At 51.4% G+C, this 26,537-nt stretch overlaps 2 protein-coding genes across 4 annotated transcripts in view; both read left to right on the top strand.

The window, feature by feature from the left end:
- The window catches only part of Wfdc1 (WAP four-disulfide core domain 1), a 20,311-nt gene extending 14,307 nt beyond the window's left edge, over positions 1 to 6,004 (top strand). For 2 of the 3 annotated variants that reach the window (XM_050165281.1, XM_050165279.1), the window contains 3 exons: positions 3,070 to 3,111; positions 4,649 to 4,732; positions 5,697 to 6,004. In XM_050165281.1, the coding sequence (XP_050021238.1) occupies positions 3,070 to 3,111; positions 4,649 to 4,707 (101 nt within the window). In that variant the 3' untranslated portion in view covers positions 4,708 to 4,732; positions 5,697 to 6,004. The remainder of the gene's footprint in view (positions 1 to 3,069; positions 3,112 to 4,648; positions 4,733 to 5,696) is intronic. The other variant, XM_050165280.1, reaches the window with a different exon arrangement.
- Positions 6,005 to 15,725: 9,721 nt separating this feature from the next.
- Positions 15,726 to 26,537, top strand: part of Atp2c2 (ATPase secretory pathway Ca2+ transporting 2) — a 60,888-nt gene continuing 50,076 nt past the window's right edge. The window contains exon 1 of the mRNA XM_050165258.1: positions 15,726 to 15,941. Within this exon, the coding sequence (XP_050021215.1) occupies positions 15,849 to 15,941 (93 nt within the window). The 5' untranslated portion in view covers positions 15,726 to 15,848. The remainder of the gene's footprint in view (positions 15,942 to 26,537) is intronic.

Consider the following 26,537-nt stretch of genomic DNA (forward strand, 5'->3'; position numbering starts at 1 on the left):
CTCCCCTGTGCAATGAGGACCAATTCATGTTGTCATGGGATCAGATGAGAACATACGTGCAGAGTTCTGGGAGTGAAGACAGGTAGTCACAGGTGTTGGGGAACACTGGCTCTTGTGTGCCCGTCTCTAGATCTGTCTTTAACCCCACAGAATTTGAATGTTTAAAATCTATTATTATTGTGTATGTGTGTGTGCACGCAGGGCAGAGCAAGAGAAGGCGCATGCCACATATGTGGCCTGTGAGAACTTTGAGGAGTCCAGGCTTGCCCTCCACCCTTATGTGGGTTCTGGGACTCAAACTCAGGCTTGGGCACAGAGCAGGCACCTTTACCTGCTGAGCCATCTAACGTGGCCCAAACCTCCTAGAACCTGAATTGTCTGAGAATCCTTGTTTCTCGGATGGCAGCTGGCCATTGGTCATCTGTCGCTGAGGTCGTGGATGAAGCAGTGGAGGCACAAGCTCCAGTCGGTGCGGGATAGGCTGAGAGCAGGGTGATCAAGCCGCGAGTTGGGGTTCCGTAAGGAGCAGCCAGGCTAACCCCCACACATGATGACCATTGTGGCTCCACAAATCTTCCTGTTTACGGCTGCCGATACCTGGATGCCAGGTCGCAGGGAGGGGAGTAGCAGGGGCGGACCTGCAGACATAGAAGGCAGGCAGCCCTCAGGGGCTGCAGGACAGAGGGATGCCCTCCCAGAGAGGCCCCAGCTGGGCTAAGGATGCTTCATATATTGGAAGCCCCAATCCCTGCCTCTTTTGACAAGGTCTCATGTAGCCCAGGCTGGACCAGACCCTCAACTTACTATAGCTAAGGATGGCCCTAAGTTTCTGATTCTTCTACCCTGGGATTACAGGCCGTCACCACACATGGCCATGCTAGGTTATGCACAAGGGGATGGAGCAAAGGGCTTTGTGTAGTGAGGCAGCAACTCTCCAAACTGAGCTGCGTCCCAGCCCCAGAAAGGTCCTTGTAGTCCGCTGATCTTGCTCATTTGATTCTATAGTTTCTAAGACTGGTGTAAATCAAACCGGTTCAGACCAGTTCTAGGGAGTCTGAACCCAGTCCAAAGGAACCCATGTCCTGGGGGAAGCTGAGCAGAGAGAGCAGGCCGTCCAACAAGACCACAACAGCAATGTCCAAGCCTGAGAAAGAAGTACAATGAAGGCAAGAGTGCAGACTCAGAATGTAAGAAATATCTGCAGCTGCTTCTTTCCTGGGTGTGGCTTTGCTCTGTCACCATAGATTTTCACAGCCTCAGTTTTTCTATCTGTAAAGTGGGGCTTGGGGTGATGCAGTAGGCACTGTAGGGGCAGATTCTGAAGCTCAGTGAGTGTATGCCATCTCCAGCCCGAGCACAGTAAGAGGGAGGAATCAGGTTGGGGACCTGCCCCGCCAGCTGCAAAGGGCATGTATAGACCTGAGCATGCACCTGTGTGTGCTTGCACCTGCACGTATCCACGTGTGCTGTGTGAGCCCCCCCCCCCCCAGGAGTACTTCCAGCCTCCCAGGTGGAAGCAAATTCTCCCAGCTTTGACTACAGGGCTGTCACTTAGGGATAATTAGTGGTGATTATATTGGAGTTTGGAGTCATCTTAAAGTCCCTCACCTTCCTTTAGGGCAAAACTCCCAGCAGATAGAAGAAGACATATGCCACAGTAAACAAGGTTTTTAAACTGCATATTCAGAGTAATCTCAGACTTACAAAAACGCTGCAGGAACATTACTGGGACCACCTCCAGGCCCAGCACTGGCCTCGACAAAAATACTTCTTACCAGGGTAGGGACATGGGAAATGAAGAAATATAAGTAAAGAATATGAAGACACTTAAAAATAATAAGACAAGCTGGGCGGTGGTGGCGCACTCCTTTAATCCCAGCACTTGGGAGGCAGAGGCAGGCGGATCTCTGTGAGTTCGAGACCAGCCTGGTCTACAAGAGCTAGTTCCAGGACAGGCTCCAAAACCACAGAGAAACCCTGTCTTGAAAAAAAAAAAAAAAAAAAAAGACAGAAAACATAGAACGTGTCGGGAGGGCATTCCGGTGACTGATATCCTGAAATTCCCCTGCGTTTATTTTCCCATGTCTTTTATAGCCAACGTAAAGGGGGGGGGGACAAGGTAACAAAAGACTTTAGCAAACGTGATACAAAAGGAAAACTCACAGTCAATGGCTTTATCACTCTGAGACATTGAATCATCAGCATTCTGTTGTCTAGGCAGGGAAGGTGCTCTAGGTCACGTATTCTGAAGGCCACCCCATTCCCTAGGTGACCATAGTTACTAAAGAAGGAGCAGAAATATGTTTGCATATCCTGACCACCTGTCAGGATGGCACAGACTTACTAGAATGAGCTATTTTAATTTCAAAAGCAGTTATCTCCTGAGTCAGGCCCTGCAACTACGCCTGTCCCTCTCCTGGCAGTCAGATGAGGTGGAAATGGGCCTGCATTTTTCGGCTCCCACACAGCACTGTTAAAACATTTTTCTTCTCCCTCCCTTTTCCTCAATAGAAATGGACATATATGCTTTCTTGGGCCATCTGAGAATCAATTTCTGGGGCTAGATAAATGGCTCGGTGTGTAAGAGTCCTTGATGAGCAAGGATGAGGAGCTGAAAAAAAAAAAAAGCTGAGTTTGGCCAGGTGTGAAATCCCTCACAGCTGGTGGGTCAGGCGGAACCAGAGAGACTGCTGATTGCCAGCCTAGCTCCAGGGTCAGTGAAAGACCCTGCCTCAAAAGAATAAGGTAGAAAACGGTAAAGCGGGACACCCAATGTTCTGTTCTTTTATGGCTCCCAAGCGCTCTCTCTCTCTCTCTCTCTCTCTCTCTCTCTCTCTCTCTCTCACACACACACACACACACACACACACACCTGCATGCATGCACACACACTGAATTGCAGGCTCTTGACCACTTCCTAGGGTCAGTCAGGAGAGTATTTTTGGTCTCAGGTCCCCTTTGACCCTCGAAATAATGTCAAAATATCTGTGCAATGCTGCAACAGGAAACTGCCTAGCACGGCCTCCCGAGCAAGTGTCTAAAAACTTTCTCTTCCCGCTTGTTTTCCAGAGGGGCGGATCCTGCGGCAGAAGCTTCACAAGCAATACCCAGGTAAGAGGGAGAAGGCTCTCTTTCTCTGCAGAAGACACAAGGAAGGGAGGCAAGCATTTAAGAGGCAATGGAGATATCAAAGTCCAGGGCTGAGCTAGAGAACAAAATGGCAATTAGGCTTGAGAAATAAAGCTGAGCCCTGTTATTACGATGTTGGGCAGGATAGACGTGAGCCAGAGAGGGGTTCAGGGCAACCATGTCCTCAACCTAGTGTCAGAATCTGGGAATGGGCACAGCTATGTCTCCTACCCTCACTCAGGGAATTGGAAGAGATGATCCTTCATCCATCCATCTTTCTGGTTGTTCATTTATATGAGAATTCATACATACACCCACTCATTCGTCGACCTATCCATTCTTACATCCATCCATCCATCCATCCATCTATCCATCCATCCAATCTCCTATCCATGCACTCACCCACCCACCCATCCATCCACCTCTTTTTCCATCCACCCTCTTATCCATTCTTCCATCCATCTCTTCATCCATCCTTCCATTCTTTCTTGCATCCCTTTCTCTGATCTTCCCTTCTCATCCATGCATCTACCCATTCACCCATCCCTCTGTCCATCCTCTCTTCTGCCCATCTACCCTATCTATCCATTTTTTAAAAAGATTTATTTATCACCTATACAGTGTTCTGTCTGTACGTATGCCTACAGGCCAGAGGAGGGTACAAGCTCTCATTACAGATGGTTGTGAGCCACCATGTGATTGCTGGGAATTGAACTTAGGACCTCTGGAAGAGCAGCCAGTGCTCTTATCCTCTGAGCCATCTCTATAGCTTTATCTATCCATTCTTCTATCTGTCTGTCTATCATTCATCATCCATCATTCATCTATCTACCTTCCCACTCACTCCTCCATGAATCCACCACTCGCCTATCCACTCATCGACCTGTCCACCATCAATCCGTCACCCTTCCATCCATACAACATGCCTTTATCAGTCACTGCTCACCACTCAGGGCTGGAGGCTGTGACTCCATCTGCCAACACAATGAACCCAGTTCCTCTCAAAGAGTAGTTCAAGCAGGAAATTCAAATACTCATAAAGCTTATGTGGTTACTTCATGTGATAAAGGTTCCAGATGTCACACGCTAGATACTGCGAGGACCCTTTAGACCGGAAGAGCTTCTAAGGAGAAGAGCTTCCTAAGGAGGATCTAGAAAGCTCAGCCTATGGAGTTGGAGGCATTGGCAGTGGGAGGATGTGTGATGGTCAGGGGGAGGTGTGGCTGTCCCTGTGGCTGCAGGGCGTGATGGGTGAATTGAGGAATTGGGTAGGCGGGAGGGCCAAGGATAAGGCTCAAGGGTGCAGCACCTAGCGGCTTTGAGGCCTTGGGCTCAGTCCCCAGGATACTAAAGATGAAACAAAGAAATGCAGGCAGGGGCCCTGCTGAGGCAAGAGGAGAGCGTGCAGCCTGCCATGCCGTGCCAAGGCATCCATCCGCGCTACCTCTAGTGCGCACAAGGGGCCCGAGGTGAGAATTTAAGCAGAACATCTGTCCTGACAGCTGTGTTCTTGTTGCAGAAGGGGACTCCAAGAATGTGGCAGAACCTGGAAAGGGACAACAGAGGCACTTTCAATAAAGCAAAGACTGTCAGATAAGTGGAGGTGAGCTGGTGACTCAGACAGCCGTCGTCCCCATGTTGGCCACAAGAGGGCGACATCAGAACGTCACAATCCCTCCAAATCCCAGTAGGTCAAGAAGCAGAACCTAAACCTAGCTGTTAACCTCCCTTCTTGTCTGCTGCCTTCACGACTCCACGCTTAGGCCAGTGGTGCCTCCCGTCCCCCACAAATCGTGTCTTCTCCTCCACTCTTCAAGAGAGTACTGTGGGGAGCACCGTTGTGGTGCCAGCACCCCAGCTCAGCATTAGTTGTGGTATCTGCTGAACCCCTTTGCTCAGCAGTAGCCAGTGGTCTCCACTAGACAATCCCACAGGTGGGGTTGACATCCCGTTAGAAGGAAGTCTAAACCAGCCACCAGGTAGATTAACAAGGAGGCCACAGATACACCAGGGACTGCACAGGGAATGGCTAGCAAGGTATAGGAGCTGCCTCCAACAAATGTGAGGGAGACCTGAGGTATGTGTGCCGGGGGACACTGAGCTCATAATTGAAAGCTGGCATGAGAAGGTACCACCTGGACTAGCAGGCTGTAGGACACGACAGCAGCAGGTGGAGAGACGTGGAGACTGCGGTCCCCACGGTGCCTCACTTCAGCTGTGAGGAACCTCCGAGAGGCTGCTGAGAGGATAGGGATGTCAAGGAGGCTCTCTGCATAGGGGCTGCCCAGGCAAAACAGCCGTGCTGAAACACACTTTCTACTCTGTAGCCTGAAGGGAGTATCTCCACTCTCCAAACCTGTTTTCCTGTTTACAAAATGGGTATGATGGGAAAGGATGGTCAGTAGCTAATCAGGGACCATGGGGACCTTAAGGATTTCATCTTTGCAGAAACACATCTTTCTGGTGCTCCTGATGGGTCCAGGGCAGATGGAAATTGAAAAGGCCTGTGTTCTTTGCCCTGCCCACAACCGATTCATCTATATCCTTCCCCTTTGCTTCCTTTACAGCCTCTGAGGACCCTTCCTTTGCTTTCCAGATGCTAAACCTCGGAAACAGGAAAAGAATTCGACCCTAGACATCGTTCCCAGTGCCGCAGAACAGAACTCCAGAGCTCCCAGGAACTCCCAATCCCAGCGTGGCCCAGCCTGGCATGGCAACTTGGGGGAAGCCCCTGACAAGTTCTGGGTCTCTGCTCAGCACCCTGGTCACATGAGCTTGCAGCTTCTAGGTGACTTTTGCAGATTTTGACTGTGAAGACCTATCTCCAACCCGATTGCTCCCAAAATAAATCTGCCCACCACACCGTAGAAATGAACTCCTTTATCAGACCTGAGCCGCAGCTGTGTGCGCACATCTGTTGCAAGGGTCTCCAGGACCACCAGGGCTGGTAGAGTCATGACCGTCTGGAGGCAAGAAGGTAGTTCAGTTCAAATGACTACGTAGCTGGTGTTGGCTCACACTTCAGGAGTCAGTTTGTTTTAGGCATTCGTAAGCACAGCACAATTTGGTGGAAACTTTCCTGGTGATAGTTAACTCCATCCCAAGTACACAATAAAGCAGGGACGTGATTACATCAAAACTCTTTGTAAACTTCGTGTGACACCCTCTGTAAAGATAAGGTCCTATAGATTGACTGCATGTGACCCCTTCCATAAAGATAGGTCCTATAGATTGACAAGCTCACAAAGTCTGCGAAAGGATCTGGTGTGGTCTCGGCCACACAGATAGCAAAAAGGTCACCAGGCTCTTCACCACATCCTCTCCCAGCCTTCAGGGCAGACAACACGTTATGCATTCCTTCCTTTGAAAGGACAGCCCTGGGTGTTTAATACGCCAGGTTCCCCTCGTGCTGATCTGTGAGGACAAGGCAGTGCCTCCCACAGTCTCTGTGTGGAGGTCAGAAAACAACCCGTGGAATTGGTTCTCCCCTGGCACCGTGTCTCAGGGACCAAACTGAGCTTGTCCGCTAGGTGTCAGCACTGAGTCATCTCAAGCTTTAACTATTTAATATCCTCAAATGTGCCATGCTAGAGGCTACCCCTTGGTGGATGGCCAGGAGTGCAGGGATGTTGTGTCTCCTGAGGCCAGAGTTCTGAGTGCATCGCCCCACAGCTCAGGAGCCCTGGGAAGCTGGGGAGAGTAGGTGAGCTGGGAGCTGATCCAGGTCAGTGACCTCCATGGGCCAAGTCCCTTAACAAAGACTTCCCTGTAGGAGCAGACGCAATTAAACAATGTCTTTGTGCTCTGGTCCTGCTGACCTTGGCCCAGTCCTCTCTGGGGTTTTCCATCAGCAATTCCAGTTTAACTCCCCACACTTGCCCCCCCTTTTTTTTCTAGAACATTCTCACAAAATCAGTATACTGACTGATCTAAGGAGAAGGTAGGGTCTCCTTCGGGTGGCCATAGGGCAAGATGTACTGCGTCTGTGACCCCCCCAGGGGGGATCCTCTTGTGCTGCTACATGGAGCAGTCACATGATCCTCCTTCCTACAGGCTCAGTGACCTAACCTGGCAGAGTCAAGGTGGTGCCTGTCCCTTTATGAGATAAGTGTGGGAGAAAACCATTCACGGGCTCTGGGGGAGGAGCTGGGGAGGGCTTCCTGGAAGTGGGAAATGTCTGAGCTACATTTCCAAGTATTGGTCTCTGGGGCTGCCATCCCTAGGGGTCACCAGCCAAGTAGCTAAAGACAGCAGAAACACAACCCGTGACTGAACCTGGCTTAAGAGCCGGATCCTCAGGCAGTGGCCTTGGGCAGCTTCTCAGGCCTGTCCAGCCCTTAGGACAATGGCAACCACACCTCCCCATGACTGCTATGGGAGTCAGTGGAATGCTGGAGGAGGAAGGTTTAACCCCAGGCTAGGAGAAAAGAGAGTGGGCTAGACAGATCTGGGGGCAGGGAAGGAGACAGGGAGAGGAGGTGGGGAGCGCTTGACCATGTTCCGGGACTGGCTTCTATGCCACATGGCAGTCATGACTCCAGGGTCCTCAGTGTCTGGTTTCCTTGACTTTGGTTTGAACTTGCTCAGTGGGTTTATCTTGTTTGTAAGCAACAAAGCTGAAGCAATACAACCTCTGAGTTGGGAGAGGCTGACAGTAGACTCTGTGAAGTCTGTCAGAACCTCCTTGGATCTACATGCTTGGAATCTCCTGCCCTGAACTCCGAGACCCAGGAGAGAAAGTCCAGCAGGCCACAGTCACAGGCAACAATGGAGCTCCTTGGTGGCCATACCACCTGTGCCTGCTGCGTCATAGCTGGACACAGGCACAGCCGCGTCCCCAATCCACACCCATCCCACACCTGTCTCTCCTGCTCACGGAGGCTCCGGCTTCTCACTGGGTCACACTCAGAGTGGTTCAACAGGAGCCCGAAGATGGGCAACACCCTACCCATTAGATGAGGGAGTCCTGCCCTAGCCAGGCTTGGAGACGGGGAGAAGCGAGGAGCAGGAAGACCAACTCTCCTTTCACTAGCCATAGCTGAGCCATGTAATAGTTGTTCACTACCTGCAAGTCATCAGCAACGGCTGCCACTAAAATGCCACCAGAAGCCTCCTGCTCCTGTTACCCAGGCTCCAAGCAAGAAGTCAGAATGTCCCTTCTGTAAAATCAACAGGGTTTATTACTAATATATTTCATATATTAACTGTTGGAATTTGAACCTGACCCTTTAAGATTATGAACCAGTCTCCTCAAGATTTTTTTATTATTATTATTTATTTTCGAGACAGGGTTTCTCTGTAGCTTTTGGTTCCTGTCCTGGAACTAGCTCTTGTAGACCAGGCTGGCCTCGAACTCACAGAGATCCGCCTGCCTCTGCCTCCCGAGTGCTGGGATTAAAGGCGTGTGCCACCACCGCCCGGCTCTCCTCAAGATTATATGAAATCTTAAAAAGACTGGTTTATTTAATATTTATTTAATATTTACTTCTATATTTATATATGTATGTATTGTGCACCTGTATACATATATACATGTATATGTATACACACATATGTGTGTATGTATGTATGTATGTATTTCACAGCTGAAAGAATAAGGCCATCAATGAGTTTGCTGTTCTTACTTATGATCCTGGTTAGTTTTTTGGTCAACTTGACATAAACTAAGTTATCTGGGGAAAAGAACCTTAAATGAGAAAATGCACCCATCAGACTGACCTATAGACAAAGCTATGGGCTACTTTTTTGATTTATGATTTATACGGGAAAGGCCCAGTCCACTAGGGGACATTGCTACTCCTTGGCTGGTGGTCCTGGGCTCTAAAGAAAGCAGGTTGAACAAGGCGTGAAGAACAAGCCAGTAAGTAGTACCCCTCCATAGTCTCCTCTTAGCTGCGCAGATGGAGCTCCCTCTCGGGTGACCCTCCAGCCTCTATTTACTTCGGCACCTCCTGAGGCTATGTGCAACCGGCCCAGGATCACAAGCGGCTGGAAAAGGGGCTGTGCAGAGCCAGGGGCCCAGACTGACCAGGAGGGTTGGGAGGAGACAAAGACCTCCTTGCTCCTTGACTCTACTTTCCACAGGTTCAAATCGTGCACAACTTACCAACAAAATGTACATTACAGACCCAAAGACTAATGGAGGAACCGGAGCTTGAGAGCTCCCATGAACGGCTTTTCACTGAGGAGCTCACAATGGACTGTGATGTCCCCTCCCCCATCCATCCCTCCTTCTGTGACAGAAGATGAAGACATTTTCTCTGATACCATGATCATGAGCCACATTTGATTGGGACGCAACACCTTCCTTCTGGAATGTTCTGCAACCTCTTCCTGATGCCCGCTGGCTACACTGTTTGAAGAAATAAGCCAAAGACCTTCTGGGACACTTTTCCTTTGGGACCGGAGTCTCCACCATGAGGTGGCTATTGCTGGCTCAGGCTCAGAACAGCTGTGATGATTTCCCAGAATCCTGAGTCCCTTGGTAGAATGGGGATGGGGGATATCAGACCCTCCCCTGAGACCACAGTCACTTGCTGGCCCAGCTGTGTGTAGCTCTCCTGAAGACACTGGAGTGTGCAGGAGAAGAGGGCCAACTGGAGGGGGACTCATCTGTGTATCACCCATGCTGGGTGATGTTGATGGGGCGGGAACTGTTGATGTAGCTACCTTCAAGGCAACCACACTTCTGGAGACAATCCCAGGACAGTCACCAGCTCACCAAGCTGGACATGCGTGATTCTGATATTCCCACCAGCTCACCAAGCTTGATGTGTGCAAAATCTCCTCAGTCTGTCACTACCCTCTCTGGGGTGAATAGAAAGACTCCCCAAAAAAACTCACTCACAACCACAGGACTGAGATTCAAGCTGGGTCTTTAGGCAGGAACAATGACAAGTGTCTTTTATTTTTTTTCATTTTTGTTTTTTGAGACAGGGTTTCTCTGTGTAGCTCTGGCTGTCCTGGGACTTGCTCTGTAGACCAGGCTAGTCTCAAACTCACAGAGATCAGCCTGCATCTTCCTCCCGAGTGTGTGTCAAATGACAACCTTGGTGCCAGTCCTCTCTGACCTTGTTTGAGACAGGATCTCTTGTTCACCACTGTGTAGAGCAAGCTGGCCAAGGCAGGAGCTTCTAAGGAGTCCCCTGTCTCTGTGTCCTGTCTTGCCGTAGGGGTGCTGGGATCACATACAAACGCTATGGTGTCACACTTTGCCTTGGTTCTAGGAATCCGAACTTGGATCCACACTCTTGCTTAGACAGCAAGCACTTGACCCACTGGGCCATCTCTCCAGCTCTGTGGAGCCGTTTATATGGAACCACAGATTCCTACCACACCACAACAATGGTCTGTGATGGTTGTGTGAAAAGAGATCTCAGATTTTCATCTAGATCTCTACCTTCTAGAAGATTCCTTAAAGTCCTCCTAGGCAAGCTCTGCCTTCTTCTTGTAAAACAAATCCTTTGTTAAATAGATGTATTCATGTGTCAGGTGTCAACAATTATGGTGGTTACCAAGAAGGATGAAGGAAGGGTTCCTAGGCCTGCCCCAGCCCAGGGAAAATGACCCATTGCTGTGACTTGGTGACCAAACAAAGATGCCTATGGATGTGGGAAGAGAGTGAGGGAGTCCGGCATCTGAGTTATGTGTTTACCCCTTGGGCTCCAGTGAGTCCCTGGGGCACCTTCTCTGGGTCCTGGTGTCACCATGCACAGCTCGGGGCTTATCCATCCTGTTGGAAGGAAAACCCTGCCAAACCATTGATGTCGCCCAGCTGTGGAGAAGTGGCCAGAGCAGGACAGATCTGGAGACGATTCTGAGAGCCTGACCACAACTGAGGACACACACAGGAACTAAATGTACTAACCTTGCTTTTTATAAATCTTTTAAAATGTTTTCTTTATTATTATATATACAGTATTCTGCCTGCAATCATGCCTTCAGGCCAGAAGAGGGCACCAGATCTCATTACAGATGGTTGTGAGTCACCATGTGGTTGCTGGGACTTGAACTCAGGACCTTTAGAAAAGGAGGCAGTGCTCTTAACCACTGAGCCATCTCTCCAGCCCCTAACCTTGCTTTGTAGCTTCGGTAGTTCCCCCTCTGGCTAACAGTTCTCATTAACTGAAATATGTCAACCCAACACGGTTTTCATGCTTAAAAGCTCACCCTGAGGAAGAGTCATTGCTACAATGGAATCCCGAACACCCCATGTAGTCCCCAATCGGCTAATAAAGACTTTCTATCGGCTTAAACCCATGTCTAAGCAGTCTTCTCTTGCGAACACCCCACAACAAGGACGACAGTCAGCCCAGGCTGAGTTTGCCCCCAGAGACTTAGGATAAGTGCATCTGTGAAGATCCTCATTCCCGACAAAGGCCCACTCTCGACTGTGATCGCTAACACGAGAGGATTTAGCAACACCATGGAACAAAGCTTTGAACAGGTCTGTGAGGGCTTAGCTAGGTTAACTGAGGTGGGAAGAACCCCCCCTAAATATGGGCAGCCCCAAGCCGTGGGCTGGGGTCTTGGGCTCCTGGGCTTCCTACAAAGGAGAAAGCAATCGAGCACCAGCATCCTTCTCTCTCTGCTTCCTGACTGTGGGGACTATGTGACCAGCTGCCTCTCTCTCGGGCCACCACTATTCCGCTCCCCATGATCGGATCTATTTCTTGGAACTGTGGGTAAAAAATAACCTAGCAAACCCTTTCTTGAGTTGGTTTTGTTAGGAGTTTTGTCACAGCGGTAACAAAATGACACACGAGGGCTGGACGTGTCTTCACCCAGCCGTTGTTCAGCCTACTACCTCGCTGCCTAGTATTGCACCACACAGATTCATGGCAGCCCGGCAGCTGTCACCCACTAGGAGGGGACAGGGTCAGAGCATGCTGTACTTGTGGCTCCTTCCCCACCAACCAGGAGAAGTAGAAGTATTGTAAAGGGGGCTGGGAGATGGCTCCATCTGTACAGCGCTTCCCACGCAAGCACAAAGACCTGAGTTCAAACCCTATACCCGAATTAAAAAAACAAAACAAAACACTAGGCGGGGCAGTGCCAGTGAACTCCCTTAATCCCAGTACTCGGGAGGCACAGGAAGACGGGGCAGAGTTCAAGATGTGATGAGACACCATGCTCCCAGTGCTGGGAAGGCAGAGGAGAAGTTCCCGTGGCTTAACGGCCACCTTGGGGAGGCCCACGTCAGTGAGAGACCTTGTTTCGAAAACCAAGGTGGAGAGTGATTAAAGAAGACAAACAAGGTTGACCTCTGACCTCCACATACATGCTCACGTACGTACCTGTTCTCTCTCTCTCTCTCTCTCTCTCTCTCTCTCTCTCTCTCACACACACACACACACACACACACACACACACAAATATGTGGTTGAATCAATGGGATTATTTTTTCTCCATTGACTTAACTTTCTTCATCTGTATAGTATATTGTTACTGTTGTTTGGAGACAAGGTCTCAGAACATAGCTCAGCCTAGCCTTAAACTCACAGCAATCCTCCTGCCTCTAACTCTCCAGTGCTGGGATCCCAGGCGTGTCACATGTCCTTCCGTAGTTGTACTACTTGGTGTGTGCACGATACTAACACACAAGCGGGGGCGTATTTGAATGAGGAGCGGCCACTTCCAGCTCATTCCTACAGCTTAGAAATATGAAACACACCTGTGTGCAGCGTACCCGTTCTGAAGAGAACGCCTTCAACCGTCAAACCCGGAAGTGCAGTTTATGACCACATAAATTTCAGGTGCCTTGAGCCTGTCAAGCCTGCTCCGAGAGATGCATTCTTGGGAGCAGAATGAAAGGCCTCCACTTTCAGGGAGAGAGTGAAGGGAGTTGACCGGCGTGACCTCACTCATTGCTCAAGGTGTCCAGAACAGACATTTCAAGAAAGGCAACATGTTTCTGGTCAGGCCCCGCCCTTGGCTCGCATCCCTGGCCCAGCTGTCAGAGCCATCTCCAACCTGCACACCTCAGAGGCTCCCAGCTGGTTGTTATGTCTGAGGACATTCCTTAAAATGTGGGTTCTAGCACCTCCCAAGGTGAAGACAGAAATAAAACAATCAAGACTTCTCAAAGGAGGAATAAAATCTATGGGAGTCTGGAGGAGCGAGCCTGGTATGCCAAGTGACAAGACTGAGAAGGGAGACAGAGCAAACAAGCTGGGGAAATCTGTTCAAGAGCCCTGCGTACTCTAGATGAAAGTAAAAGATGAAAGACGGGGAGTATTTGCCTCCGAAGCCAGGCGTGAGGCGTGAGAGAGGTAGAGAGAGACCAGCCCGACACACTGATGTGGGAGGAGGGAAAACCCCAGGGCTGGAAAGTTCCAGCCTGCAGAGTCAGCTTTACCCAAAGCATCCTGTGCATGGGGCTCACAGTGCCACAGAGATGGACTAAGAAAATACAAGGCAGCTGGGTGTGGTAGCGCATGCCTTTAACCCCAGCAATTGGGAGGCAGAGGCAGGCGGATCTCTGTGAGTTCGAGGCCGGCCTGGTCTACAGAGCGAGTGCCAGGACAGGTTCCAAAGCTACACAGAGAAACCCTGTCTCGAAAAAAACAGAAAGAAGAAGAACATGGCCTGCACAACGGGAATAAGTGCTCAGTAAGTTCAAACCTAGCAGAGGCGTGTGTGGACTCTACGTTCTCACTCCAACGCCAACTGCCACCTCAGTCTCCAACACGTGAGTGTGCCCATCCAGCCAATTCCAGTCACCATGCTGATCTTTTCATGATCTGCTTCGTTATGGGGGTGTTCCATGACACCCACCACCCAGTCTTCCCTTTCACGTTTCCTATGCATCCTCACTCCTGCCCACAGATTCTAGTCTCCACACATCTGGAGGGAGTGGGGATGGGGGATGGGATCCAGGAGCTGGGCCGTGCAGGGGAAGTGTTGGCCAACCCATGGCTGCGGATGCTGGTGTCTGCCTTGCCCCATCAGCAATATCCCTGGGAAGGTGAGAGGCTCCACAGACTCTCCAGAGAACTCGTGTGGGATGGGGCTAGGCAGTGGCACAGGTTTCCTACTGCACAAACTCTCTCCAGCAACACAAAAGACCCTGGTGGTTTTTCTGGAAGCCTCTCTACTGTTGCCACAGAATACCTTCTTACCCTTCTCCTAGGGGTTCATCCCAGGAGGAGGCACCCATGATTGCTGGCTTCTACCCAGAGCCACTTTCTTCCCCCAAGCTCTCGGTTTCACACAGTGGCTCTGTCCTCTCTAGGTGCCCATTCTGGAGGGCCCACCTGTACCCAGTTCGCCCTACTACTACCTCAAGTCCTTTCCACGTCCTCTACCTATGCCCACATCTTTGGGGACAGTCTCTCACTCCAGCTCTCAGATCACTCAGTTTGAGGGTGCTGTTTCCTTTTGGGACCCCAGCTCATACCGGTGGGTAGGTAGTGCCACTCCTTCAAGGAAGAGTGAACTGAGGTTCAGCGAGGTGTGGAGAGTCATCCCAGCTCACACACGTCTGGAAGTGCGTGGCCTGGACTGCAAAGTCGAGGGAGTTCCGTAGTTCCTCTGTTTTGGGACTGGGGCTGGGGGTGACATTTCATGCTGGGGAGGGGGGTCTCATGATGGGAGCAGGCATTGTGGAGGGGAATGGGTAGCGTGCCCGGGCGCTTTGGTGTTAAGAGAGGAAGACAGAGGGTGACTGAAGCCCACTAAAGTGTCCCATCAGGTTGACCAGGACTGGAGTGGCCACCACTTGGGGGAGCCAGTGAGGCAGGTGGCAAATATTTGCTCAAAGGGGACAGTTTAGTCTGCTTGTGGTCAGAAGTAAACCCGGGATGGAGCATGGCCCAGCCTTCTCTAGGGCCACCTCTGCTCTGTGGAGTTAGGGACGCTGGTGCCCCCTAAAGCCTTCTTTCTGGCTTCCCTCAGCACACACGGGGCAACCCACAGCAGCTCCTGCCTTTGGGAGGTGTCTGACATCCCTCTCCCCGCCAAGGAGTCCCAGCATTCTGCTGGCGCAAGCACGCTCTGTGCTGAGTCCTACAGGATGCCCCATCACACTGCCTCCAGGACCCCCGGTTTTCCTGGGAGGGGGTGCTGTCCTGATGGCTATTTGGCAGGGTGATAACCAAAGATTCAGGAAACATACAACACTCACCCCCACCATTTGCAAGGGAGAAGTGTGCTCTCCAAGATAAAAGTTGGAGATCTTAAAAAAAAAAAAAAAAAGATCTTCCACAGGTTTCCTATTCCCAAGGGAACACCCAGGTAGGTATAGATAAGAGTCCTGTTGGAAAGGTCTCAGTCTTCTGCTCCATTTCAATTACAGATGCAGCTAGGTGTCTCACAGAGGCCAGGTAACTAGCCCCGAGTTACACTACCCCATGTAAGACTTTGGCTCAGGACCTTCCCCCTTCCAGGTGACTCTTGTGCTCTGGCAGGTTTGGACAAGAACCACAGCTCTAAGACTACACAGTTGCTTCCTGGTCTTTCCAGAGCCCCTGAGGTTGAGTCTGAGAGTTTAGGGTCCTGGCGCCGTCGGGGCGGGCCAGTTGTGCAGAGGGCGGCGCTGCTGCAGCCCTGCCCAGGGGCGGAGCTAACCTGGGGACTAGGTAGACAGCTCCCGGGCAACCTGGCCGCCCGGGAAGCCTGGGCGCGCAGCAGCCGTGGGCTCGCTTGGGCCCCAGGGACGCGGGCAGGGACTGCGACCCGCCCCACGTCGGGCCGTGGAGCAGCCTGGACACACGTTCACCATGGGGAGACGCCTCAAGTTTCTGCAGAAACTGGCTTTTCTGGGTCAGGACCACCGGTACAAGGCTCTGGAGAGGGACGAGGTAGAGACCCTGGTGAGTCTGAGCGATCCGGTATGAGGCATGGGATCAGACTCCACATGTGTCCTCTGGGATCCTGCATCTGACCCGCGGGACCCATGTGTCGCTGGGCACTGAGATTCCACTCGTCACCTCCTTTGACTCTGAGAAGCTGGCTTGAAAGAATCAGCTCGACCCAGCTCTAGGCAGAGAACTCACCTGGGTAGGCTAAGCCCATTCAGTAATGAGAAACAGACCTGTGCTCTTTAAGGGCACGCAGCTGGCAAGGCCACCTAGCCAGGGACTTAGGTTTCTCTGACTCTAGGGGATTTAAATGCCTCTGCACACACAGGCAGTTGTATGGACTTTTAAAAGCTGCTGAAATTAAGGAGGATGGGGTTGGGGTAGAGACCAAAAATAGCCCCACAAAATCTTGCCCAAGTTTAATAGTGAAAATTGAAACAACTCAGTAGGGCTATCAGCTTTTTTTCCCTCTACATCCGTGTGGTTTTTAAAAGCTACTCTGAGCCAGGCACACGCCTTTAATCCCAGCGTTTGGCAGGCAGGGGCAGGTGTATATCTGTGAGTTGGAGACCAGCCTGGTCTACATAGTGAGTTCTGGGACAGCTAGGACTATGTAGAGAGACCCTGTTTCAAAAACAAACCAACCAGAAAAAAGCCCTTCCGAGCTGTATTGTGACTTTGAATCTCCAGGGGATCCTCTAGGATAGCTCTTCAGGACTGCAGGGCTGAGAATTTCTTCCCAGGACCAACAACTATAGAAGTTGTTTCGGTGCCTCTGATGGAGTAGTTAGGATACAGCCATGGGTTGATGGCCCAGCATGGTCCCTCCCCTGCACTGGCTTTGTAAGGTCTGGAGGCCCGTGGCACACCTAGAACTCCCATGCTTGACCCTGGGTAACAACTCCCACCCCCCAAAATACGGTCTTGTCATTTGTGTGTGTGGGGGGGGGGTTCCAGATTAAATTTGTTTTGTATGACAGAAAATGTTTGGCAACATTTCGATTTTATTTCTTCCCAAAGAATGCCACAGTCAGAATATTCCATGGCATGGTTCTTAAATATTAATGCATTTATTTACAGCATGAGTGTTAGTGGAAGAATTCTGCTGTTAGGGCTGTGAACGGCAGGATTCAAACCCATCCGTGTTTGTCTGCAGCCTTGTGGGTTAGCGGTGTACCATAATCCTTTGCTAATGCCAAGTGTGTCCTTACATGTTTATAATGCGTTGTTAACAGGGGTTTGGCGTGAGTTTGTTGACACAGATGGCTTTGCTTCCTTCCGTCCTTTTCTGTTTTTTTTTTTTTTTTCTATCTTTTGATGTTTCGTACACAGCTGGGCATCCCTGAGTATCCTGATGCGTAGCTGGCTGTCATCGGGGAGTTTGAGAGTGCGCAGGTGTGGGTTTGGTGTAACCTGCATGGAGATGCTCTGAGACAGGTGGACTTCGTTCCCCTAAGATGCTCAAAGGCGACCTGTCTGCAGGTGTGTTCCTCACCTGGTCGTGTTCCCCGCAGCACAATTTTCGTGAGGGAGCCTGGGCACGTGGTGACTTACGGGGAGGTCAGCAATACTGACAGCACTCAGCAAAGGCCAGCTGTTGCAGGTGTGCTGTCTCCAAAGCTGATCTTACAAATACAAGGTGTGCATGCAATAAGGGTGCCTAGTCAGGATCTTGGGACAGTGGAACACAGTGGTGGGTCCATGCGTAAGGCCCTGGCTTCCATCCTCAGTACCCCAAAGAACAAAACAGCACACTAAAACCAGTCCCTGGCAATGAGGTAAGGGAAGAAGGCCAGAGGAGACACTGCTTTCTGCCGGGCTTGGAACTCTGTCCCCGGCCAAGATGCTTTGGAAAGGGAGTTTTGTCTGCTTTGGTGTTATTTCTGTGATTGTCCTGACTTGGTGTGTGTGCTGTGTCCCAGGTGCTGGTGGGCTTCCCAGCACACACAGCCGTGAGAGGAATCAGTCCTGAGAACCGGCTGGGTCCCCTCCTAGGTCTTTGGCCTCCAGATGAACCTAATGGCAATTTTGGAGCAGAAGAGGGCCAGTGTGCCAGGCGGGCACCGTTTGGTTCTTGTTGAGTATTGACTGGACAATCCTGACCAGTGCTGAGGGTCAAGGTGTTCACAAATTCACAAAAGGGAACCGAGGAGACTGGCAGATGAGAGAGTGGAAGGGATGTTTAATTGCTGGTCTTTTTTGACTCAGATGTGCTGAAGAAGGAAGTCAAAGAGACTGGAAGGGGACAAGAGGCTGAGATAGCAATGGGGACCTTGTCCAGTTACAGGTGTGGAGGCAGAATTGAAGCTCAGCGCCCTAACTGGGAAGCTAGCTCTTTTCTTGCTGTGTCTCCAGGGTGACCACCTGACCACAGTGTTTGAAATTCAGACTCTTGGTTTTGATGCTCGACAAAGCTTCTCTCTGATGTCCTGCTCAGTAGGCGAACATTTGACTAGAAATTCCTGTTTCTGGGAAGGCCAGGTGCCATCTCTGCCCTCGAGGCTGCTCCTGAGGTGGGTGTGACTCCCACTCGTTCTGCCATCCTGGCTACTGACCTTGTCATCCTTCTGGGTTTTCCAGATCCAAGCCTGGGTGCCAGTCAATGGGTACGTGCAGTGGGCACCTCGTCATTCAACCCAGACTCCAGCACCTGCTGTGTGCTGGCCAGGGCTGAGGAAAATGCACCCGTCGTGGTGGGCGGAAGGAAGCAGGGCAGAGTTGACCTTCACTGTTGAGTGTGGGAGCTGGGAGAGAGCCATGTCTGAGATTAACAGGAGTGGAAAGATGAGTGAGCTGGGCAGCGTTCCCAGCATGAGGAGAAGGTCAGGCTATACAGGTGACCCCCAGGAGTCTTGTCTGAAAGAATCTGGCCTTTCTGTTTGCAGCAGTGGAGACCTTTGAATGATTTTTAAGTCAGGACTTGGTAGTTGTGCACATATTCATAAAAATGTCAGGCTCTAGAGAGTCAGCAAAACAAACAAACACAGATTTGCATGTTTAAGACCTGACACGCAGGCTGGAGAGATGGTTTCTCAGTTAAGAGCACTGGTCGCGCTTCCAAAGGACCCAGGTTCAATTCCTGGACCCACATGCAGCTCACAGGCATCTGTAATTCTGGCTCCAGGGATCCATGCACTCTTCTGAGCTCTGGGGTCACTCCAGGCACGTGGTGCACAGACACACACCCAGAGACAAAGCACCTATCTACATTAAAAAATAAAGATTAATTAAAAAGATAAAAAGACCCAAACTTGTCTAGCACGTCCCTGGATTCTGTCTTCCACCACAGCTTATACACATATAGTCTTAGCCTGAGATTGACCCATACCCCTCAAAATCCACCAACCCGTGGGCACGTTAGAGGAAAGAATTGCACCCTCTACCCCTTGCCATCTTCAACAATTCACACTGAGGTGTGACTTCAATCCATGCTCACATCCCACAGGCCAATCCGAGGAGCCACAGGTTCACAGCTCAGCTGTGGCTACAGGCTTGTATGTATGAAGATCAAAGCTGCTTTTACACCAGGACCAGAACAGACCAAGGCCTAGCTCACGATGCTCGATGGCTGCTGGTTCTCCATCCCTGGATGAATAACGTTTTGTCCCCAGGTTTGCAACAGGTCCTTGGGCTTGTGCAGCCGAGTGCTCCTAGCTCAGGTTCTCGCACGAGGTGGTGGTCACACTGTGTGCAGGGCTGGGGCCTCCCCTGGAGCACCCATTTCTAAGCACTTCGGCTGTGGCAGGCCTGTTTTCTGGCACGTGGTCCTTCCCACGGGGCTCCTTGTTGCACAGCAGACAGACTACACCGTGCGGGTGACAGAAGGCAGACTTAGAACAGCCGTCAATTATCCTGAGCGTGAGGGCTTATGACTCCCGCCGTACCTCTGCGATTCTGTGGAAGAAGCGGAGACTCGTTCCCCCTCCACGGGGAAGGGATGACACTGCTGAGAGGACAGGGGTGATAACTAGGGGCCCCCAGGCTTCCCTCCCACAGTAGTAGAAAGATTTCCAGCCAGATGTGGTGTGTGCCTATCATCCCGGCATTCCAGAGGTGGAAAAAGAGGATCTATATTCAGAGTCATCCTTGGCTTCATAGACAATTCAAGGAAAGCCTGGGCTACATGAGACCCTGCACCGCCCCCAAGAGCAGAAAACAGAGGATGATTTATTTAGCTGAAATGGCTCAAAGTAAGAAGGGTGTACACACACACACACACACACACACACACACACACACGAACCTGCTCGGGAATTCCCTAGTTTTGTGACACTTCCTCTGATGCTATTGTTTCTGGGCTCAGAGTCTGGAGTTTTTGAGCACGCTCGTGCCAAGAATGTGTGTGCAGAATGGGATGTCGATATGCAGGAGCTGGCTAGTTTAAGGTGAGCTGTATTAAGCCCATGACATCTGGCGGCAAGGAGGCTGTGACCAACTGCTGCAGAACCGGCTTGGCTGCTTGCAGATGAGGAACATCTGGATGGTAGAGATGGTGTCTCTTCTCTGCGGCCTGCTGTGCTTTATAACTTACTCCAGGGCTTTTTGCTGGTGGCAGGCAGGGAACCGTGCACAAAGACACGATTCATGCCAAGCACCTGCTTGCAGCTGGCTGCCCCTCTCGCCTCAGCCTCAGTTTACACTTGAGAGTCCCCAGCTGAGATAGGCGGTGTCCCCATTCTCCTGTTAAGGGGGTGTGCTGAGACTGTTGTCACTGGTGCCACCAGGTCTGTGCTTATCAGGCCAATCGCTGGAACAGATTCAAACCAGTAAGTTCTCAGGAAACCTGAAGGTCCTGGAGAATCAATACGAAGATGACACCATGGCATTTGTCTAGTCCTAATGTCACAAGTCTTGTCCTGAAGGGTAAGGAAGCCAAGACTCTGAGCTAGGAAGCCAGGAAGTGTTGGGTGTGAGTCAGGGGGTGTGTGTAAAGCTGGAGGTTGGGGGTCCTGAGCACTCTCAGTGAAAACAAGGCCATCCCCCAGATGATGGGTGTAGTCTGTTCCTACCCTCCACTAGGGTAGGACCTTGTCTGTCTCATGCTCAGAGCAGCCTGGCTTACAGAAGACTTAAGTATTTAAGCGCTCCTCTTACCCTGACAATGACCAATCAGAATGAGAGCCGGCAGAAAGTACATCCAGGGACCTCCTAACTGGGACGAACTGGGCCTTGGCCAGTGACCCTGGCAGGGTCAAGGGCTAAGGGTTGCAGTAACTGGATGAGGTGACTGTCAGTGGGGGCACTATCTGGCCCCCAGTCTGTCACATGGGGTGCCAGTGGGAAGAGGATGGTTTGGGGGATGCAGGCTGCCATTCTTGGGGTTCCCTACTCCCAGTGATTCCTGACAGAGATGACTTTGGGTCAATACCAGAAGGACTGTGGGGAGTGAGTGGCTCAGGAAAGGGGCTCAGCTCAAGGTAGTTACGTTTGGTACCAGAGCAGAACTGGCTGCCTGATTCCTGGAACTGGATATGAAAGAAAAGTGCCGGATCCCTATGCACAGAGGAGAGTGTTTTCCTGCCTTCCATTGTCAGGGCTTTTGCAAGATTATTTTATTGGTTACTGTGGCTATGGGCACAGCGCAGACATAGAGGTCAGAGGACAATTTTGCGGAGCTGGTTCCATCTTTATAAGGGTCCCAAGCTTGCAGCACAGGGGTCTTTACCCACTGAGGCATCTCACCAGCCTCAGTTTCTTTAAAAAGGTGGTTAGTGGGCAGGGGCCATGCATGCCATGACACATACAGGAACTTTCAGGAACTGATTCTTTCCTTTCACCACAGGGGACCTGGGGGATTGAACTCTGGTCATCAGGCTAGTGACAGGCGCCTTGACCCCCTCAGCCATCTCAGTGGCCTTGTCATGGGTTCTGACTGCTTCCTAGTATCGCACCTACGTGGCATGTGCAGAGATCCCAGAGGGAGGGTGGTCACAGTCACGGGAATGGTAGGCGACGGAAAGTCGAACCCTGCACAAGCAGAGTCGCCCAGCCCCAAGCTGAGCACAGATCTTTGTCCCCTTAGACTTTTGTGTGGTGCAAACTTGAAGATAAATCAAGATGGCTAGCACGGAGCAGTAATCTCCAGGAACCATGTCTTCTCCCATCCCCTAAGATCTGGATCTCTGTGCACCTGTGCTCTCACACCCAGGAAGCCATAAAGTAGGATGAGCCTTGGGTTCTCACTGGAGAAGGGGAAGATTAACACTGAAGCACAGTAGTGGCCTGTGCTAAGCGGAAGGGGAAGATTAACACTGAAGCACAGTAGTGGTGTGTGCTAAGCGGAAGGGGAAGAATAATGCTGAAGCACAATAGTGGCCTGGACTGCCTCCGGCTGCACTGGGCAGCTCCTGTACCGTTTTTAATTACATTTATAAATTATTTCATGCGTGTGGAGGTCACAGGACACCTTGTAGGAATCAGTTCTCTCATTCGACCATACAGGTCTCAAGTCAGATCATCAGACTTGACAACCTTCACTCACTGAGCCATCCCACCCACCCATGCCATTGTAGGGTCTTTGACCCGTGAGACACTGGGAGTGAGAGCAGGAGGCGTGGCCCCGTCCAGTGGGGCTTTGTGGCCACTGAGGCCTCCACAGCTAGAGGGCTAGGGTCTTTCTCTGGTTTCTTGCCTGCTTCCTATCTATAGTACCCAGCTAAGGTAGGGGTTAACAGTGTTGCTCATGGGTGCAGATGCCCTGGGGTGGACCACCCCTCCCTCGGAGAAGGTACTATTTCTTTGCAGCTCGCTGTGGCTCACACTGGAGGCCTGGGATGGAGGCACTGGTGGCTGGCTTCTCCTGAGCCAGAGAGCATCATTTCCTTTGCCTTGTTCACCATCCTCTGTACCCTTATCTTATGTCCCAAGCTCCTAAGAACTCCAACCTGATGAACCACCTTAGTGAGCTTGCTTCATCTCTCAGTCACCTCTTTTAAAGCGCTGCCTGTAGAGAAGCCATAATCCCAAGGCTGGGGAAGTAGTGGCCAGGGAGGGGATGCAGCACCAAGCTCTAAGTCCCCAATGGAAAACTCTCCTGAGGTCACTGTCCTTCCAGGAGCCGCAGCCATCACGAGAAAATGCACTGCCTTCCATGGAGGTTGCTGAGTACGTGAACTTAGCTTAAGCCCCCATCCGTCCACACATCTAGGCAGAAACTGTGCTACTGCAGGGCTGTTCCAGAACCTTCTGCTGACCCACTGGAGGGAAGGGAGCCCAGCAAAGCACAATCAAGTGTAGACAGGGAAGCCATGCCCACGGCTTGTGATTCTGCAAACTTCCAGAGCCAAGGTTAGTGTTGTACCTGACCTCTCTAGGACAGCCACGAGTATGTGGCCTGGTTAGCCTGTGCATCACCCACAAGACCGCACATGTGTTCCCCAGAATGTGTAAGTCTTTGCTTCTAGACAGAGCAAATATGGGAGTCTCGTGGGTATTGGGAGACAGAATCCTGGTCCAAGGCCACCCCGACCCGAAGCTCCAACTGTAGCACGTGACGGGTCCTCCCCTTCCTGATGTACAGCGAAGGAGGCTGATGCGCCTCCTCTGGCATGTCCCTGTGTCTACTGTGTGAGGAGACACTTATCGTAAGTCAAGGAGAGTCAGGTTCCCTCCCAGGCTTCCGGGTTCTCCCTTTGCCCCTTTCCTAGCTCCTCATAGCTTTTAGGCAGAGCCCACATAGGCCTTCCCCCAGCATCCACAGAGAGTAAATGGAATGACCAAGAGTCTGCACTGACTCCAAGCAGCCCTGGGAGATTGTGAGAGTGTAGTCTTTGGCCTGCTCCAGACCTCAGACATGGGCACCTATGGCAACTCTGGCAGTCTGGGCTCTAGTTGGCCATGGAGGCTCTGGTGCTCCCTGAACTGTGAGACCCATTCAAAGAATCAGCAGCTTCTCATTGGTTAGACATTACCGCCCTGTGATCCTCCCTCTCTGGGGCTTCTCCCTCTCTGGGTAGGCACAATGCCTGTCCTGCTGTGGAGACCTTGAGAGAGGCCCCACCAGGGAGAGACAGACAAAAGCCTGGTGCTTGGGCTGCCACACTGTCACTTCCTGGAGGAAGGGGTGGGGTGCCAAGAACTGAGACTAGCGTTTGACTGATACACTCCTGGGTCATACTGCGCAGACCATGGAGCCTGGGAAATTAAGCCAGTCTTCCCCTTCCTTGATGTGGGATGTGCGTGCTCCCCAGGAAGCCCGGTGGGCTGGTCCCCTTCATGTTACTGTTCCTCTAGCTTCTGAAGACTTCTCAGAGCTGTCCCCAGTCTGTGCCCCAAGTGTCAATGTAGTGAAATTTCAGCGTGTCCTGACTTCTCTGCCCATGTCCACTGTTAGTAATTATTGCCTCGGTGCCCCCCACTCCCACCCCCGGGCCTGAATATGACTCCGCTCTCTTCTCTTTCCTTCTACTTTCTCCCTGTCTACCTCTGTCCTCACGTCCTTCCCTTTGCACACCCTTCATGAACGTGCAGCAAATCTCCACGGGCACAGTACCACACCTCACCCCCACCACACATTTTGGCCCCATTTTTCTCCCAGGCATTGCTGGTTTGTTGCCGTGTGGCAGTCAGGCTGTGATGTGCAGGGGCACTCCGGTCCTTTCCTGAGCTGCCCTGAAGGTCATGGGATACATCACAAAATCCTCTGACCCAGGCTGCTTTCCTGGAGACTCAGCCGCTACACCTGGCCCTGTGAGAACTTGTGTAACGTCTTCCTGTCCCCAGGCCTGAACCTACCCTCTGTACAATGGGAAAAACTATGGACATTAGAGGCGCCTCCTGGGGGTGATTAAATATAGGATTCAATATTTAAATCATTAAATGATGATTAACTATTGAATAAGGAGCGAGGCGTTGAGGGCGCCACCCGAGGGCAGTGCGTGCAGGTGCAGGCACCTGGGTGGCTGTCAGCCCGCAACCTTGAGTTCATTCCTCAGACGCCATTTTTCTCTCCCATTGGCATGAAAATTGCCAAGTAGGCTAGGCTGACTGGCCAGAGAGCCATCTGCCTGTCTCTGCCTCCATCCCACCTCCTCCCCAGCCCTGCTTGACTTTTTGTTTTGTTTTGTTTTTAAATGTGGTTTCTGGACATAGAACTTGGGGCCTTCATGGTTGAAAGCCCCCCCTCCCCCGTGGTTCCTCTTTGGTTATAGGCAGGTACAGAACTCTGGCTGTATCTTTTCTTCACCTGCTGAGAGCCATCCCAGTTCCTCTGCCCCGCCCCCCCCCCCCCCCCCCCCCCCCCCCCCCCCGCCTCCCTTGAGCCCTGCAGTATTAGTAGCTAGGCACACATTGCCCCCACCTAGCTGGTTTTCTTTTCCCTGTTTGGAACCCTTAGAGAAAATCCTGGCAACTTAAGGTTCTAAATTGGTAGGCACTTGTCTAGAGAGTAAGACAGCCTGCTAGGGAAGTCGGAGGCTGCTGGCTAAACTCTTGGGCTATTGAAACAGACTCTTTCAAACGCTGTATGCAAACAGCCCCGGCACTTGGACTAGCTGTCAAGTGAGCCTTCCTGTGCCCTCCTGGTCAGGAGACCCCAGCAGCCCAAGCTGCTACAGCCAGGGATCTGGGGTCAGAAACCTAACATCACTGAGCTTCGGGGTCAGATACTGCCAACGGGGAGATCATTGGCATAGCAGGAAGAGTCGGGAAGATTTTTCCCATGGTTAGAGGAATCAGGCTAGCCACATGGAATGAGGCCCACAGAAGTGGCCTCAAGATGGGCTGGCAGAACCTGTAGCTGAAACCAGAGGTGTGACTCTGCTTCCAGGAACATGGGAGTGGTACTTCCTGGAGCCGCTTTCCTATCATCCCGGGCTTGGCTCAGGCCCTGCAAACTTCCTGTTGCACAGGCCCCAGCAGGTTCTAAGGAAACCCACCTTGCACAACTGAACCCAGAGTGAATGGGTGAGATGAATGTCTGGTTCTGTCTGAGAGGCAGGGAGGAGAACAGGAGGGTCCACTTACCAACAGAAAGGTAGGCTCAGTCCTCACACAAAACCCGCCTAACTGTGTCCTTAGGTGAAGTTTTTTGATCCTGGGATACCCTTTGCCCCTTTAACAAAGTGGTCACTGCACATCACCAACTAGCCTAGCCTTTTGGTTAGACTTGGGAGCCAGGGCAGGCAGAATTGGCAGCTGTGTGGGGCCAGATGTGCTCAGTGGATATAAGCTGGGTTGGTAGCTACAAAGGGGACTGTCAGCAGACCATACAGACGCTGAATATCCATCAGGATTTTATAATGAATACATGACCACCTTACCTTCTCCCTTGCCACCCCTATTTGGGCACAAGTTACATGGTGATGCGCTGCCTCTAAACACTTGAAGACAGACATTCATTCCTATTTACAGCGAAGCCCTCACAGGCCACCACTTGGCCACAGGCACATTCGTGTGATGCATGGATTCACCCAGGTCTGGAACCTCCTGGAGTTACATGTTCCTTGTCCCTTGTATATGGAATACTGACTAGGGTTTTCCTGGTCTTTGAAACTCCAGAAATTCTTAAAGATTCCAAGCTCATCACTCTATGGAATGTTTCCCCTATTTGGGTTGGCCTGGTGTTTCCTCAGGTAGACATTGGCTCCATTCTCCTGAGGGACCTCATGG

The sequence above is a fragment of the Alexandromys fortis genome, unplaced genomic scaffold (assembly GCF_014885135.2).
Source record: "Alexandromys fortis isolate MF-2015 unplaced genomic scaffold, M_Fortis_MF-2015_v1.1 scaffold_165, whole genome shotgun sequence".
Lineage (NCBI taxonomy): Eukaryota > Metazoa > Chordata > Mammalia > Rodentia > Cricetidae > Alexandromys > Alexandromys fortis.